General features: G+C 41.2%; 1 protein-coding gene across 1 annotated transcript in view; it reads right to left on the reverse strand.

Annotated features, from left to right (window-relative positions):
* Positions 1-19,316, reverse strand: part of INTS9 (integrator complex subunit 9) — a 70,834-nt gene that overhangs the window by 26,386 nt on the left and 25,132 nt on the right. The window contains exons 9-11 of the mRNA XM_026102014.2: positions 14,951-15,062; positions 8,828-9,008; positions 6,844-6,904 (exon numbers count right to left, since the gene is read on the reverse strand). Coding sequence (XP_025957799.2) covers positions 6,844-6,904; positions 8,828-9,008; positions 14,951-15,062 — 354 coding nt within the window. The remainder of the gene's footprint in view (positions 1-6,843; positions 6,905-8,827; positions 9,009-14,950; positions 15,063-19,316) is intronic.

The following is a 19,316-nucleotide window of genomic DNA, read 5'->3' on the forward strand; positions in this document are numbered from 1 at the left end:
CACCTGAATGGGTAGAGTGGAACGAGATAGGTATCCATCCTTCCAGGAAACCCTAGGTAGACACAGCCCATTATCTCCACGTGCATCCTTGGATCCTGAGGCACTCTATTCTGTGCAGGCTACTAGCAGTATTAAACTTCAATTTAGCCTTCAAAAGGCAAATTTGAATATGTATCCAATAACTGCTCTGGCAATTAATACTCACTCAATCTAGCAAACATTTCTGTAATTAAGACTAGTAAAGGTTTCTCATCAACAATTCTGGAGTGCAATATTTACATTCTAAATTTATCTCCAGTAATAAAAGCTGCAGTTTAGCAGACAATGGGCAAAACAAATTTGTGCCATAAAATACAGGCATTTAAAAGAACAGGCAGGAAACAGCCATGTTAAGCTAAACACATGACTTCTGATTTTTTGGGGGAAGTCAAAAGACCCAAAGCTGAATTTTCAAAAGCAGATTCAGTTGGGTAAACTGTGAGAAGGGGACGGTTTCTACTCCAGAGACTAAGGGGGATATGTGACATTCCAGGGCAAGACTTTCTCAGGGACCAGCAAGTAGCTGTGTGAAAGATATCTCTACAACTAGCATTTATGTAATGCACTTCTGAAAATCACAAAGTGCTCTTCCAGCATCCTGATTCACAGACTCCTTAAGATTATATATATTTACATGCAGTCACATTCATATCTTTGCTAAGATGTGAGGCCTGCATTTTAAGTGCAAAAGCATTATCAACAACCTATTCACTGCTAAACCTATACAAATGTTCATTGTATGTTTATAAACATAAAAAGCGGTATTCTTTTCACAGCTTTATGGCAGCTTCAAATTGCTTCCTATTACTTTGAAGAGAGACACAGGTTCTCTAATCCAGTCTTCAGGGCTTTGTGTGTTGTTTTTCTTTCTTCTTTTTTTATCTCCAGCAACACAACACCCTCTAGCACAAAGCTGGGGTGCACTGCTTCTAACTGGGGTGTGCTGTGCTAGCTCAAGAGGGAAGAGGGACACACGTTGAATCCTTGGCACCATGTCCTGAGGCAGTGTGTGGTGTTTTTTCACCTTTTTTTTTTCCTCCTGTCTTCGGAGATCTTTATAGGTGTAGCGAAGCTCCACACCCAAGCGCACAATCTCTGATCCTGACAGCGATGCATAGCGGGGGTGAAAGGCCACAAAAACAAATTTAGAGATATTCTGCTTACTCCAGTAATAAAGCAGCTGGTAGACTTTAGTATCTAGAGCAAAATCTTTTCCAACTACCCAATCAAAAATATATGGAGCTGGACTTGCAGAACAGGTCCAAAAAATCTTCATAAATCATTAAGAGGACTCAATTTGTGATGATCCATGCAGATCTTTGATACCGAGAGATGAGATGGGCTGTATAAGCACAACACTCATTAGTGAGTCATGTTCAGATCTCCAACCTGTACCAAGCCTCGGCCAAAAGCAACGTCTGGCCTTTAGCCAATCCATATTTTTAAAACTGGACTGAGTTCTGGAAACCAGAAACAACATTCAGAGCATCCTTCTACAGAAATAGCTATTATTGACAGAAAGCTTAAAAGATAGAGAGGATGGTAAAGTACCGAACGGAGACGGAGCAGAGCTCTGCTTTTTTAAATACCCGATGCTTATGCTTCCCTTTAAAGCAGTACACTTGATTTACAGGGTCAGTAAATGCTGCTACAAACAGGATAAATCTGCAGAGTCTTTGTGTACCCCTTACTGAAGGGAGCCAAAATACACTGCTATTTACTCTGTGCGCGTGTGTATGCGCGCGCATGTGCTCTGTATCCACAGCTCTGGACAGATGTGGCTCTTATCGATGAATGAGTGATGCATCTATTAACTTCACCTCCCTCACTCCCTTCTTAAGGCCAATGCTGACAGAGGCCTAATGCTGTATAATACTGTGTTACTTGGTTCTGAGTATTTATTGCTTTGAATGTAATATGCAGGAACTGGTATACGAAGGGGGGAAGTAGAGACGAAGACAACAAATGCTAAGATTTAAGACCACAGAATCAATATTACTCCCACCCTAGCTATTTTCAGCCCAAAAAACAGGCATTTGCTGGCCATTCCTCCTTGGTGTTCCTAACAGAGTCTTATTAAGAGGGCAGTAAATCCAAATTCTTCCTCTGCTAGCAAAATACCATCTCTACAAATATCGATCAATATAAATTACCTCTTAAATTTTTCTATTGTGGGCATTTGAGGGAAGTGTTGGAAAGGTTGGATTCACTAACTTTATTGCCTGAAATCCGCTATGTAAACATCGAACAGAGAGAGGAAAAGGAGTGAAAGCTTCTTTTCTCGCCTTGCTAGAACGATTCAGCTACTCATTTATAAAGCCTCTGCCTCCATATAAGGTGCAGGGTTTACAACCCATGATTTCTGTTCAAATGGGCAGGGAGGTGACTTTCACCACGGCTGTTAGGATGACATGTTATGGTGCCCTCATGGCATTTGGTAAAACACTGCAATTTGGTTCCCAGATATCAGAGAAACATTTCTAAACAAAACAAATTACTGATTTAAGTCCCACCTACATCAGGTGGGCCTTGTGGGGCTTAAATCCAAGCCTGTTTAGACAGTAGACTCTAGAATACAACCAAAGCAGTGTCTTGGAAGTGAAAGCCACCATCTGCTTTGGCCAGCCTGCTGTATTCACAGGCATTCGGAAAATCTAGTTTTTAACTTGGCAAATTCCCCTTACAACTCTGAAGCATTTTAGCCCATATTCCTTGCTCACAACGAAAGGAGAGCAGATCCCCTATTCACTGAAAGTGGGTTTTAGGAAACAAATCACCATCCCAAAGAACAACAGATTTTATGCAGTGATCGCGTGGGAGGAGATACGATAAACATTTACTAATGCATTAAAGGAGGAAGCAAGAAGGAGGCAGTTGCAGCGTTGTGGGTTCTCTGCAGAGGTGAGCAGTGAGCCTGGTTTTATTCACCCCAGGAGAGCAAGGAGCAGTTCAGAACAGGTAACATAAATCAGAAACCTGGAAAAATTTCTTTGCAGAGAGAACGAAAAGGCTCCAAACAACTTCGTTTACAGAGAGGAGTAAGAGAGGACAAAATAAAAATAATAATGGTAAAGAAGACAATGCACTGGATATTATTTACCTCTTGTAACAATGGCAGAGGATAGTCAAGTGAAATGCAAAAGTAATGCAACCGTAACGGATTAAAGGAAGTAAATGCTCTTCTACATTATGCACGAGGCACTAGTGGAACTCATTGCTGCAAGAGACTGAGCATGTCAGCAGTTTGGGGGATATTTTTCCTTGTTTGTTTTTAAATATTGCTGTTTATATAGCTTACATCCAATTTCAGCAGCAGACAGTGTGCAGTGCTGGACTTGTTCTATAGATAATTAGAAGCTTATTTCCTGGCCTGTCCCTCTCTGATGTATCATGCCAGGCACATTATTAATGCTAGCTAATAACTAATAGGCACGTCTGAGTAATCCCCTCTTTTCTTCCAACAGTCGAGCAGCTAAGCACATCCTTTCATCAGGGGCAATTTCCGTATGCTTTACATAGCATGAGCCTACCATTACTTTGAAAACATTAAGGCAATTCTCCAGTCACAACCTACCCAATTGAAATGATCATTTAATGCCTGCCTCTGATACTCATTAAAAAAATTCTTGAGTGCTATTAAGCAGAATCCCTGACTCCAGAGGTTGTGAAGTCAAGAGGTTTAGGAAGACAGTGGATACCAAGGACAAAATGACAGACTGCTGGCCAGGGCTCAAACCCAGGAACAGGAAGCCTGGAGTTCAAGTCCTCGTTCTCTCCCAGGGTGACGGTATGGCCATGGTCAGGCTATTCAGGCCAGCTCTACATTAAGACCATTTTGTTTGGTAAAATTACACCAAAACAGTGTAGCAACTGAGCCTAGTGTGGATACTCTTTGCACAAGCAAACTGGGATTCTGTCAATGGATAAATAGTGAATTAAAGATCATATTGAAAAGAGGTTATATAGATGTTTCACATAAAATGAGTTATATATACAGTGTCAGCTGCAAGATTTCCCCCCTCCACCCTTTTCCATTTACTTCATTTGATCCGACTCTATTTCCTAGAAGGAAAAACCAAACAGCTCCTCTCCCATGCCCTAGAAGCAGTATGACAGCACTAAATCATAACCAGCTGTGGATACCACTAAAACTGGAATGCAGCCCAAAGCAGCTGAAAATTATGGGAATAAAAGATTCACTGCAGTTGTCCCTCAAAGGGTAGCAACAGGGAATTAAAGGCATGTGATGATCACAGGATACCTGACATGGACATCTCGGCACTGCTGGGGAAACGACGGTGAGCATGGTTGTGTGTTACATGTCAATCATCTATGTAAATCTCAGTGTGCTTTGACTGTTTAAAACAAAACCAAAACAAAGCCACGCATTTCGCGGAACAGAAAGGAGCAATCTGATCTGGTGTTCTCAAGCATGTCTAAACTTCAGTGATTTATGACCTTAAGAAAGGCACTAAATGAAATAACAGGCTCAGTCTTCTTTGCCTGAGTGTTACTTTGCTTCGGCTTTGCTATTAGCCAAGCTTTTGAAAGAGTGTTGCTATGTGCCTAAGGCCACTGCCTCCCACTATACAATCTGTTTTTCGAAAACAGCCAATACATATTATGAAATAGCAGTGAAGAGACCTATCAGGTCATTTAGTCCATCACGGGGGGCCAGTGCAGGTTACTCCACTTCCCAGTATTTTCTCCATTCTCCAGGATTTACGCAGCAGCTGTAACTGAACACCCAAGCAGCAAATCTCCGTTTTGCTAGATGACCTACCGTGAAATGTGCAGTACTTGATTCAGATGGCAACTGAGTGCTGAAACCCTTTAAGGGTGCAGTCATTTAATAGTTTGGGAGCCACAAGGGCGTGGATACATACTGTTTTCTGTCATTTAGCATTTAAACAGTTAAGGGCACCCTTAGGCAAAAATTTAGAAAGCCTAAGGATGGCTTCCTAGGAATGATATCCATGCGTCTAGCTAGATAAAGCTATTTATGCATCTCATGATAAAAGGTTCCTAGCTTTGTAGGTCATAGCCCATATGATTTGGCCTTGTCAACCCAAGCCTGTAGCTGTAACAGTCACATTACTCCCTCTGTGCACTTCACTTTGTCACATGGAAAATGATCTTCGGCTGTGAATCCTTTCTTAGATAATTACCTTGATCTACACACGGAGCACAGAGAAATTTCTGAACAGCTAAACAATAATTTGCCAGAATCTTGTTATCGACAGGCCTCTGGAGAATTTAAAATGTCCTAAAAATTAGAGGACACAGTTATCACTCTATAAAGCACAAGGAGCCATCATATAAAATGGCTTAATTAATCCAGTCTTTGACAGCTGCATGTTTGGCTTCCCATTTTTGGAAGGGCTTTCACTTAAACCTGCCAGTTCCAATGCATGCTGTGAACTAAAATTTTGAAGGAATGCCTTTGGTAGAATATAGGATGTCAGTGAAACCAAAGACACTGTGGATCTACAAGGAAAGCAAAAAGGCAAGGGAAATCAGAAAGCAGAGCCAGCAGCATGGCTACAGAGTCTTCTACTCAAGTATCAGCTTTGGAACTGTTTTACAGGGGTAAAAATAAAAGTGGTGAATGGGTGGCCTGCCATGCAATCTGCACTATTCTTGGTGACAGACTATTCCTAATCCACTGCACATCCTGCCTGGAATGCATTCAAGCATCTGGAAAGAGTGAGGGCTTCTAGTCAGATCCTACTTCTAACAATGCCTTTGAAGCACCTACAGATGATACAGGATAGGCAGTGGAAATTTCCAGCTCAGCAGAACAAGCCCCTAGACAACTTCTCTTACAGGAAAGAAAAGAAGAGATCCCAGAAAATGCATTTAATCTCTGGCCTCTTAAACCTGCAATGGCCACTCTGCACATCCCATCAAACACAGTTTTGATCACAGGAAGTAGAAGAGCCAGTTCCTAAGACTGCATGCCACAAGTGGCTCACTGCCTCACAAGAGTACAATTTAACTGAAATCATTTCTCTGACTCATCTCTCCCTTTCCCAGCCTGCCTCCCATTTACTCCCATCTGCCTGTTCTCAGTGGAGAAAACAGAAGATTTCCTCTCTGGATATATGAGATAACTCTGAATGCAGGAGTTAGGCCACATTTGTTGAATGTCTGGTTGTCTAAAACATCTCCTCAAAATATGTATTTTATTACTGAGAAGATCCCTCCAAAAGATAGGACCCTTATTCCTATCTGCTTCACCAAGATGCTAGCTCAAGTCATTTCATATAAAACTGCCAATGGCAGCAGACAGTGCTGCAAGCTTTAACTTTTTTATATCAAACCTCTATTTCAAGATGTCCTTTCTCCTGCAGCAGATAACATGGTGCCTGTTCCAGCCAGGGAGGTAGGAGCTGGGATGACTAAGCTGTCTCTGACAACAAGCTCTTAGTTTTATACGCTTTGAAATAAACTGCTTGGACAAAAGGAATATTCGTGGTTGCAATCTGATATGAGCAATAGTCATCCATGTGTACACCACATAGCCTTCTGTGGGGGAGAAGTAAAGCAGGCAAGCATATCTAAGTTATATGCTGAAATAAAAACATCACGGTAATCTCTGAATTGAGGGAACGCCATCCTGCATTCCTCTCCCACACCCCCAAAATTAATCACAGAAAAAAAAACTTGTAAGAATAATGACCCAAAACTATTAAATGGCTGTAGAAGGATTAATCAGAAAAACAGAACAACCACACGGAACTGGGTTCCAGAAATCCATTCACTCTGAGATCTGAGCAAACAGCAAGACCGTGGTTTACTTACCTCAGCGTGGGGAAAGGGAGGTTCTGGAAGATATACCTTTGTCTGTTTGTTGTGACACAACCTTCACAAGAAAAGGAAAATAAGCTGGGTTAGAGACCTGCAGAACATCCTGCAGTATCTGCTGCCATCTACTGTTAAGCTGTCCTTGGAGAAAGACATTTCATATCTGTGCATCAGGTGCAAAATCACTTATTTATTTTGTTTAAAGGACCAATGCCTATGGGACACAAGCATTCAGTCTTAGCAAGACCACTTAAAAAAGGTGCAAGACAACTAAAAGTAATTTTGTAGACACTATGCAACAGAGACCCTTTGCTGCTGAAGACAAGTTTGACACATCTAAGACAACATCCATGCCATTTCCTAGTCTGACCTCAGCAATTTTTGCAAAGCCAGATCATCCTTCATCAGAAAAATTCGACTTGCCTCATCCCACTTCTCAGCAATGACCTGGTCCTTTTGTTCATTATCATCTAGTTCTCCTATACGTTTTATTACCGCAACTATAATGTTGGAAACCTGCCTCTCATCAATGTACAATGCTCACTGTTACCTGCTATTTTGTAACAGTCATTTATTCTTGGAACACAAATACTGAAAGCTGTTAACGGGCTCTAGCCACACTCCTGATTCATCCTATTACAAGAGTTAAGGAAGAGGTTTGTCGGAGGCCTATGTGATGTTACAGTTATCTGTCGTGACACTATCCTGGTGGCTTTTTCTGGGAAACACTACCCATCTCATACATTCCTCACTTTTTTATAAAAGCAATGAGTCTGGGTCAAACGAAATTTGATAAATTCTAAGAGATACAAAAAACAGGAAATTTCTTTTAGCTGACTAAATAGTAGAATTGGAAGGCTGAAATCCCTGAATTTCAGTCCCAGTTCTGACCCCAAACCTCTATTTTAGAGACATTACAACCTCTGCCTCCCTTTCCACCCAAGTAAAACTCTTACCTTACACACATGTGTTTGGAGACTTGCTAATGTCAGTGCTGACTTTTGAAGATAAGGCACTACAGAGAAGTCGAATTCAAGTAAATGGTGTCTAAACACTTGGGTGTCTGAATCATGCCAACTAGACGCAGCAGACGAAACAAGCTTCACCTGCACGTTGCACTCAGCGCTGCTGTGCTACCCTACTGGCACACGTAACATTCCTCCTGGTTTGACAGCAGTATCTAGCCCAAAGGATTCTTATAGCAAGAACCATGCAGCCATCACTTCAGCTGCAACTGAAATGAAATCACCATGTAAGTATGATCCAAACAATTGTTTAACTATAAACCATGTGTGTCAACACACACTGGTGAGTACACTGAAGTTTGGCCAGGACACCAAGGCTCGATTTTCCTGCTTTCACTGAAAGTAATGTAATCTAAATTCACCAGATTTCAATCCTCTTTACAATTCTCCTGAGGGATCAATTCATCTCAGATCGCCAGGGCACCTCTTTCCCTTGCCTGAATTCAAGATTAAAAAATCTGGAGAGGAAGAAAGGGAGGGAAAGCTAACTTACTCTGTTTAATGATCTACAGCCCCTCTTGGTAGGTAAGAAGTTAGAAACAATCACAAGTGGTCAGCTTCCCCTTTCCATGACTCAGTAAATTAAAAGTCTGAAAAATCTATTTTGCTTAAATAGGGAGACCACAGTATAGTTTTGGGGGCACTGGATGAGCAAGCAGGCACAGCTAAAAGTCACTCAAATCAGGTGTATCATGTAGTTATCAGTGCTAGTACCAAAAAGCACAGACTATTTGAGTTTGTAAACACATTCAGCCTATGTTCTACAGGAAACGATGCTTCCCTAATTACAGAACATCTCCTTACACACAGACGCACAAGCTTGTGACTCAGGAAACGTGCTCTCAATTCCAATCAAGTATATATTAGAATATGTCAAGTAGACATAACCTGCATATACCTATTTACCATAGCTGGTGTGTGAATTCAGCCTGATGAAGCAGCTTGTTAACACCTACCATTCAGCAAAGATCTGGGAGAACTCGAGGGAGCTGTTGGCAACAGGTGAGATGAAATAAAAAGGGACATTGGAGAGTCCAGCAGAGTCAATATACTGATACAGGCACTCCAGCAAATCATATATGACTCCTGAGGGGTAGCAGGGAACCAGGACATTTCCTCCATTCCGGACAGTCATAGCTAAGGGAGAAAGCAAGAGAGAAATCAAGGAACAGGGTTCATATTTAAATTTTTTAATAGAGTTCCTTTAATCCAAACCTATACAAGGTATAAGAAGCTATTGTGTGAATCAGCAGAACGCTGTAGGCATACAAATGCTTTTGATCATTCAATACATTTACCACCTTCTCCAGGCTCAGTGGAGGGAACGATTATACTCCATCAGCTGTGGGGAGCACAACAGACTGAGCACATACAAAACTCCTGACACGAGAGGGCAGTCTTGCACCAGCAATGAGGATAAATCCTGCCCGAAAGGACAGAGAACATCCTCCCATCAAAATAACTCCTGCTCCGTCTATTAGCTGTCCACGCAGAGGGGCAGGACAACAGCTCACAGGCCTCAGCTGAAAGCACCACACACGGTAAACTTTTCCGAAATCACTTCTCACTACTCCAGATGAATGCCTGAAGATCCAGTGATTTCAAACTGTCCTCCAAGCTACAAGTGGGGGACAGGTGGAGGAGTGGCTTTCCTTTTTAAAAGCTCTAAATACTTCTATTTCCTTTGAACATAACAAGAACAATTTAAAACCTCTATGAACTGTAGACGGTATGGGACTAGACAGAAAATGAAGAGAAGAAAAATAGGCGCTCTCTGCAATCAAGACAAATCAGAGTACAACAGCAAAAGCAAGCACAGAGCAAACATTTTGTTCTTTTGGCAGAATGAATTACAAAAATGCTGTACCTTATGGGAAAGAGGAAATACTTTTTTCAGCTCGCTGAGCAATTGCTGCCTCACTAGGATTTCATCTGTGGCCATGGGGTAAAACCATCGACTGATGTTAATTGCAATGCAGCAACAGTAACATTATGCATGAAGGCATTACACAAAAAGCTGTGAAAGAGGCTGAAAACGCATATATTAAATCTTGCCATAATCACTTCCTTGGCTTCAGTTTATTGCAAACTCTGATAGGGTATGCATCTAGCACATTAAGGGTCTTTTTGCCCCACCTACACGTTCAAGGAAGATTTTTATGGCCAAATACTTAAAGGTTTTAGGAAGCCTAGGGAGATACACAGACCTTGTAGGATTTTTCATATGCATTTAAGGTGCTTAACTCCTTTCAGGAGTCAGTGCCTATTACACGCTGTTTGCAACAACAAACGGCAGTCAAAGACACCTACTATATCAGAACTATATTATACAACATCAGCTGCAGTGAGGTGGGTTTACTGCCTAGATTGTCTGAGTCACATACAAACTCTACCATCAAAATATTTGTGAACAGGAATAGCAATACTTGTCTAGAACCTGTGATGTTACAAAACATCCCAGCAATGTGTTATATTACCCTCTTATATGGGCAAAGCTAAACCATCCCATCTGTAAACAGGATGTGAAGAGAGGCATGAGAAGATTAAGAATGATATTTTCAAAGCCATCTGGGGGCTGAAAGTTAAGCTTTTGCCTCCCAGAACAGAATTTACACTGCTTCATTATGGACCCAAGAATTCGGCAGGCAGAAAGAGGAAAGGTGAGTACTAACCTTATGGGATCCACAGCAGCAAGGATGCTGCATGGGGCAGAGACAGCGGGCGCAGGGTGCAATAGTGGTCAGCCAAAAAAGCTAAGGACAGGGGTACATCTGCAGTTGTTTCTGCCCTGAGCTGAGCTACCAGCTGAAACACTAAGGTGCGTGTCTCCATGAAACAGCTTCCCCGGCAGAACACCCTCCTTCTCCTTTGACTCAGGCACCAAGTAGCTTCGCCCAGTTAGGATAAACGGCTCACCTTCCCTTTGAAGAGGCAGGCAGAAGATCTTGCATCTAATAATGGATTGGTTCAAGAATTTGCCCAGGTCACGGAAAAGGTGGGTGTCATGCCCCAAGCCTCAGAGTCTGAATTCACAGCTCTCCATTCCCAGCAGCCATTGGTTCACTACGGGAACCTCAAGCCTTTTCTGCCAAAAACAACTAGAAATTAAAGATTCCTTGGGCCGCAGAGAATAAGGGAGGGTCAGGCATTTGGGCAGACGCCGGCTTGAGTTTCTATTGTCAGGAAAACCACAGAGCTAGTTACCAATAACTAATAATAATAAAAAATCACGGTCCAGGGAGTGGAGCATTCTTCCACCCAGCTGCCCTACCCACTAGGCTTGCTGACGCTTGGAATTTCATGTTCCTGGCTACATAGTGACACAGCTTCAAAACGGGACTGATCCTAGTCCCCAGGACAGGAAAAGACAGCAATGTGGCTATACCACTACTGACAAGACTGTAACAATTCTTTGGATTAGGATACACCACTCATTTCCTTGGTGCAAGTTTATGTATCTTTCTGGTGCTTGGGGCAAGTAAGTACTATTTCTTGAAGGGGCTCTTAAGCAGTTCTGTAAAAGGGATAAGAATTACCCCCCAGCTCGTCTAAAACAGGAATTAAAACATTTACAAGTGTATTACTTTCTACTGCGCAAGTAACAGGTCCAATCTGGCTTTCTGTACCACTAGGACAACTTTCCACAGTTGTCAGTAAGAGGACATGTATATTTGAAAGCTGTTTAAAGCCCAATTTATCTCCGTGACTGATGGATGTACTCTCTTGAAAAAAACTGTATAATAATCTTGGCATTTCAAATTTAGTCTTCTTCAGTGGCTCCATAACAAGTTGTTCAATTTACAGCTCACGATGAGATACTTGCATTTCAAACAGCTGCCACCACAAGGTCAAGCTGGCACCTGAAAAGCCAACTGTGCTCTTTTCTGCTTTATATAAATACATGCACACACATACACAGGCGCGACTGCACACACACGAAATATCACAAACTGTCCCTACAGAGAGAGTCCGGCAATTTTGCTGATGATGCCCAAGGCAATGTAAAAATACAACTGCTTTTCTCAAGCTGCAGAGTGCTGGTGCTGCAGTGCTTAGCACAGGAAAAAGGGGGTTTGGGCTACACTGAGAGGAACTTGGAGACGTGACAAAGTATGGTTTGAGTACAGCACACACAATGTGGAGAGGAAATCATGCATGTGACTCGATAATAATGGGAATCAGCGTCTACAACCCTACATGCTGGGATGAAAACTGAGATGAAGGTGAAATCTTCACACTTCCATTTCTGTGCTTACCAACACTTAGTCACAAACATGCCATTACCTTATGATACACAACTTGGGAAATTTCCAGTGCCTGCTTTAGAGTTTTTAGCTAGCATATTTTCAGCTTCTTGTGAAGTCCTCTGAACACTTTTGAAATGCAAAATATAAATGAAAATCACTGTGATCAGTTTTGCCTGCTCAATTGCTTTTCACAGTAACCTACTGCTTTTTTGGACTTTTTTGCACATCTGCAAGAAAACTGATCCACTATTTTCTTCTCTTGGTGTTGGGGTGGACATGTAAATAGTACTGGTAATAATTCTGGTGTCAAGTAAGAGTCAGCCCTACCGCTGCTTCTTTATAGAACTATTTAGTTTCTCCAAGTCACTGCAGCTTTTGGCAAATGCCACTCAAATTTCAGATTCTTACAGTGATATCATTTTAACATTGCATCTTCCTTTGCTCTTTAATGGTTTTCTGATTTCCCTGACTTTATTTAATTCAAGATAGAAGCTGGTCTGAAGACTGCAAAACCTTCCTAATAGTTCAGAATATTTCTGTAAACTGGAGCAACTTGTGCAGATAAACATTCACCTATATATATGTATGTAACGCAATTATTTATATGCATTCATCTTTTGGATTTTGTTTTGGCCCAAGCTACAGCTTTAAGACTTTAACATTTTAAAAACATTATAATTAACAAAAGTGTCACTCTTGTTCACTTAGCAAACAGCTGTTGCAGTTTGAGATACCAGGGACCTCCACGCTTCCTGCAAGAGCACATCTGTTGCATAGTAAGACCTTGCAGCAGAGTTGACAGTAAGGCAACACATACCACGCCTCAGCCACTCCAGTGCAAAGTCTAGCATCTCAGCTCAAACCCACCTTCTTGGTGAGATAAGGTAAGATGGTAAGATGGTAAGATGGTAGGTTGTTACCATGCTTCCATCTGTCATGGGGGCAGTAACCCCCAGAAGGGTCCAGAAGGGACAGAGAAGGGCAGCACATCTGGTGCAGCAAGGTAACCTAAACTCACCTGTCACAACTCATAAGGGTAATAGCATTAAAATGTTTAAAAACAATGAAAACACAACCCCTAATACATACATACAAATACATATCTTTTTTATATATATACACACACATATATATACACACACACACACGTATATATATACACACACACACACAGGCAAACATATGCATCACCTAGGAAAGGAAGTCACAGGTGTTGAGAATTTATGCAGCTTCAAGGGGAGGCTGCACAAGTTCCTGGAAGAAAAATCCACTGAGCATTACTAACTACACAAAAGCCACATCTGCTTCAGGAAATTCCTGAAATAAAAATAGTTGAAGGATATGAGATTATGAGGGGAAAGTATCACATAACTTTGCCCTGTTCTTCTACTTTTCTCTAGACATTTGCTTATGGTTGCAGTTGGAGCCACAGTGTTGGCAGAGAGGATCTTTGGTCTAATCCAGGATGACCATTCTTAAAAAATGCCAAAACACACCCTATTAATACGTATTTATACCACATAATGATCATTTAAATTGTCTTCTCATATTAAGAAAAAAACCCCATAATTTTAACTTGCACTTCCCACATCAGGACCAATGACTCCTGTTTGAACTGAAACATATGTCCTAAATAGTGATACCTGAATTTGACTTAGAGTTGTTGGTTCCTGGAGGAATCTACCACATCCCTGCTATTATTTCCTTTCTACTACCATGTTAGCCTTATAGTGGGATTTTCAGACAGTACATAGATATTCAGCCTCTGTGAATAGGCACAAGGATTTTAAACTGGAAAGAAAGTATTGTCTTTTCTTCTTCTCCAAGAGTACATTCACATATGCAAGAAATGTGACTAAGAATTACTTGCTCTTTGGTTCTGTTCCCATCCTTTCTCTGCAGCCTTGGGTAAATCACCTAACCACTACAGCTCAGGTTTCTCCCAGGCATGAAATAGGGACTGGGATATTCACTTACCGTGAGGATTCCCTGATTTAGACTTCTAATGTCTTTTGATAACCTTTGTAACAAGCCTAGCATGAGCATTTCAGTTTTCTTTGTAAGAACTAGTTAGTTCAAAATAAAGGGAAGATGTCTGATAGGAGAACATGCAATACATAGCAGGACAAATATGAGCAAATGGTTTGATGACAGAAGGGTGAGAGCACAGAGGAGCTGAAGTGGGGGAAGGGGAGAAAAGAAGAGAACAGCACTGGATGTCACATTCCAAACAGGCTGAAAAATGCTGCCACTCACACTGATATCACAGCTTTGCAATTATCAGCTTTTCCAGCTGTGAAAGCGTCTGATTAGGTTTTATATTTCTGAGGTCTATAAATATATCTCAATATATTTTTTTAAACAGAGATTGTACTGTTTACTTTTGATATATTTAAAAATCAGGTGTAAGAAGGGAAGCAGATGTGCCTGTTTTCAAAACTGAAAGTCATAAAAACAGCATGTAACAATTTTACACTGGCTGAGATACAGGAAGGAAATAGTAATATTTCAGCTGGGAATGATACCCAAAACCTAGGCAACACGTAGTCTGTTGGCAGCTAAGTGACATACTTAGCCACCAAGAGCAGCAGATGATTAAATCTCATTATACCTATTCCATTCCAAAATATTTTAGGTACAACTTGTGTCTCTCCAAGCACTTACTGTATTAATGACATCAGAAGCACATCGTAAAATCTAAACAGCTAGTTTTATGCCAGAAGCTATAGCTGGACAACTTACTCAATTCCAGGAATCTCAGAATTATTTCCCACCCAAAGCAATGAAGAGGATGATAAAATAAGCAAAAGACTGCTTTCACCAATGACCTACCCAGGTTGCTGCAGAACTCTCCTACCATGCCATCTGGGTTAGCAGTAGGGATTTGTGTAAGACCCGTCAGGATGAGAACATCACTGTTTTTAAGAGAAGCTTGGTCCATAGGCTGAAACAGAACACAGTGAAATAAAATCAGTAACAGGGTCATAACACAGGTTTCTCTGGTCTGCATCAAGAGGACTGAAATACAGAAAGAAAATAGTGACCAAGAAGGAGGCCACATGGAACAATTTAAACTTAACATTCCTCTATCTGTGGAAATGCAACTAGAGTTAATAAAAAGCACATCCAACTGTTTACCTGCATATTACAGCACAAAACATGCAACTGAACTGTAATTGGATCCATCTCAAAGCAGTATTCTCCGTAGACTAATCATTTCATGGCCTTAGGAGCTGAACATTAGGAGCTGAGGATGTGGCAGTATAGGCAGGAAGGGTTTAACACTTGCACTCCTATTTCCGGCTGCACTGCTTTCCAGCTAGCCTCCCTGTGCAATCCAAGGTGTCAGCTTTGATTTCCAGGGCTCTCTGGCTGGCTAGAGGGTAGTATCGTTTTCCTCATCCATTCCGTGGATTCTTTTTGACAGAGGTGAGATCAGCAAAGAGCTTTGGGCTTGAAGCCCTAAATTTTGTGTATGAATCTGAACTCTGCACAGGAGCCTCCCTTGACTCTGAAGTCTGCTCTGCTGCCCACAATATTACAACCGTGACTTTCAAACATTCATTTAAGATTAATTTTGTTTGTGCAGGCTTTTTCAGAGGTCTGTTTCAGTGGAATGGCGAAAAGCTACTGCTGGTAGAATACATAAATTGTTTTAGAATCCTTAATATTGTTTGATTTTGCTTCTTTATCTAAGAAATAATATCTGCATCTCTTACTTTTTTAAATGTACCTATAATATCAGGCTGAACAAATAAATGTTTCCTTAAAAGCCAATATCTGGAAACAGCTGAAAAATCACAGATTCAACTGTATTTAAAAAAAAAAAAAAAAGAAAAAGTACTGTCCTCAGTGCAACACCAAAGCTAAACTAATAAAACATGACTTGGTTTACCAGTTTCCCATAGTGAATCAGATCACCACTATGCCTCCCTTTAATCTTTATTTGAAGGCTGTACTAGTGGCTACGCTGTGTCAAAGTAAAATTGATGTTTTCACAGGGGTAAGACCTCTGCTCTGCTGGGTTGACAGTGTATGTTGTACTGATGCCCTACAGTTATAGATACAATCCTAGATTATGCTGCTGAAGTGCTGCGGGTAGCTATTACGAGCATCATCTAACATGGCTTCTATCCATGCCACGTCTGCTTCCTGGGGGACAGAAGAGTTTACATCTGCACAGCCAACCCTCCGGCTCGCACACTTAGCAGAGGGACCAACGATTAAATGGCCCAAGGAAACGGTGTGGCAACTTGGCTGCTGACAGGCAGTATAATGCTAAAGCAAAAGTTCCTTCTGCCTCGACTGTGCATGAAGGCTCATGCTTCTTTTGCTGAGGCTGATCATTTGACACATTTTATTAGCACTTTAATAAGGAAGAATGAAAATGCATGTATACTTCTCTCCATTAGCAAACACACAGTAGAGATTCTGAAATTATATTTAAGTGGGAGCTGATACTGAAAATGCATGTTCTTGATACTCAGAATTTAGTATGAACCCAACCTGAAGTGGCAAAATCCAGTTCTCCCTCTGCAGATGCAGTCCGACTGTGCTGAAAAGTGAGCTTTTAGCCTCACTCTAAGGCTGTGATGCACTTTCTACCACTACTGTTCAAGCAAAGCAGGGCAACTGTAGCCAGCTGAGTGGTATTTCATGGATATTCATTCTCCATAGTCCCTCTTCAATCTCACCAACCAGGAAAGGTTTCTGTGTCCACCTAGAAGACTGATGAAGTGACTTCCTCTACTGAGCTCTGAAGTTCCCTGTGCAATTCCCTTGCTCACAGTCCCCTAGTGCCATTCTTAAGTGGTAGAGAAAGACTTTGCACTGTCAGATGTGCAGGGGAACAAATTTTGCCAGAAGTCTACACGATGCACCACCTTCTAGGACCAGACCTGTTAAATGAGATTTATTACAATCTTTGACTCTCTATCGTGTGTCCGTGAAAATGAAATGCCAATAATGCAATAAAAAATAATATCGAATCTGCCTGTGATAATGTACATAATGATTATGCCATATTAGATACACATAATTTCAGCTGCTATTGCACTGAGAGGGCTTGCATTGATTTTTGTGGGTTAATGTAAAGAAGATGTCTTAAAAGGCTTTTAGTGACATGTCTGAACCTGTGCTGTCAACTCCTGCTCTCTATTTTGGTGCCAACTGGCAACTATGTCAATTGGAGCTTAGGCAGAGGTTGAGGCAAGATTTTTAATAGCAACCATCTGCCAGAACACAGAAGTAAGGAGAACAAATCATGGTGCTAGACTTAACTCTCAGACAAACCCTTTAAAGCTCTTCAGTTATTTTCAGCAGCTAATAGAGTCTTGCTGAATCCCTCACTACAACTTCTCACAAAGACCCATTGAGGATTTCAAATGAGATACCTGCTGCTGCATCCAAGATCAACCCCAACAGCCAGCATTCCCTGTACCCAGTTTTAAATATGTACACACTCCAGGCCATGTCTAATCTGTTTAAGCTATATGTCTAACATTCTATCTGCTGTTAGAAGAGACAGGTTGATTACAGATGTAACTTAACTCTCTGCTGATTATAGATGCAACTTGGATGTCTAATTTCATGCAAACTTTAAACCAGAATTTATACCAAAGAAGCAATCCTGTTCTCTTCCTAGCTGCTAATTCCCACCCATGCTGCCATCTTCACTGGGACTGCACAAGCACTCATCTGACTGCACTGAGGGATCCAACAGGGGCTGGAATTAGCCTGGCAAAAATCAAAAAGTGTTGTTTTTCAGAAGGATCACTGTATGATCACATAAATCACAGTGCTGGCAGAAGGGAGGACACGGAGGAAGGATGTGGGGGCAGTTTTGGTTGGTGAGACGAACCCCATCCTGTTCGTACCTTTGGAGAAGGAAGTGCTTTCCAGTCTTTTGCTGTGAATATTAGACAAGATGTAAGAGCAAGAAACATTTTTCCAGTAGTATGCCCAAATAAGTGGCACTTTGTCATCCTAAACAAACTGCTAAGGAGACCCTGGACAGCTGATATTCATTTTTAATCACTATGGAGGGAGTTCCAGAAGACTGGAAGAGTGCTAATGTTTCACTATTATTCAAAAAGGTCAGGATATGTTTTTAAATAAACATATGCTGATTAAGTGGATATCATTTTCTCGGAAAACAGTAGTGACTGTTTTCATACACTGTTAGAAGATGACAATTTCATTAAGACTGCTCACCATGATTTTGTGGAAAAACATGTCTTGTCAGATAAAAGACTTTTCATTCCATGATGAAAAAATGCTTGTTTGTTGAAGATAATTTTGACCTTGTGCCACTCGAGACATTGTTATCACTATATAATATCTATCAAACCCATCAAATAGATGAAGAGCTGCTTGGCAGGTCTCAAAGATTACTAGTCTTTAGAGAATCATCATGTTGTAGGAGCTTGTAATGGTGTTCATGGGGATTAATACTAGGCCAAAATCTATCCATTGTTTTCATTAGAAATCTGGTAGCAAATACAAGATGATGATGATATCTGATACACAAACAATATTCATTAACATTTGTGACATGGTAAATAACAGGGAAAAGGCAATCTGACAGCAATTTCAACTGCTTGGTAAGCTGGTCCTTCAAGCTATGTGTTAATACAAACTAATGCAAAGAGTGATAGATTGTCTGCTAAAAAGTGAGGCTCTTAGGGAGGGTTTATGGCACGTGGGACAAACAACAGTGTCAGCAGAGTGAATAGTCCAGATTTTATCTCTCGTTAGAAACTAGAGATGTTCCCTATTGATTAAGGCAGGCCCTTTTCTGCACTTTTTAAAGCTGAAACCACCCTGTCTTAACTGCTATTATTTCTCCTGCAAGCTGGAGCGAGAGCAGATCTGCTACCCATGGGCTGTGCTCTTACCAGGCAACTCATTCACACACCATTCCCCTCCACAGGGAGATCATTCCCAAATAGAAAAAGGGATTTTACCCAAAGTTTCCAAACAAACGTTCACCTTTGGAGAACGAGGAAATGCGGTCAGTTTAACCTAATAAACGATGCTTATAGAATCACAGTGCTGAATCACCACTTCATGTCAGTGAACAGAAAACACTCTTAGTTATCCAAACCACTTCCTGCAGCACAAAGTTTCTCCTCAGAAATATTCCATACATACATTGTCAAATGCTGCAGCCGCTCCTCCACTAGAAGGTCATGAAAGA

This window comes from Dromaius novaehollandiae, chromosome 3 (genome assembly GCF_036370855.1).
Source record: "Dromaius novaehollandiae isolate bDroNov1 chromosome 3, bDroNov1.hap1, whole genome shotgun sequence".
Lineage (NCBI taxonomy): Eukaryota > Metazoa > Chordata > Aves > Casuariiformes > Dromaiidae > Dromaius > Dromaius novaehollandiae.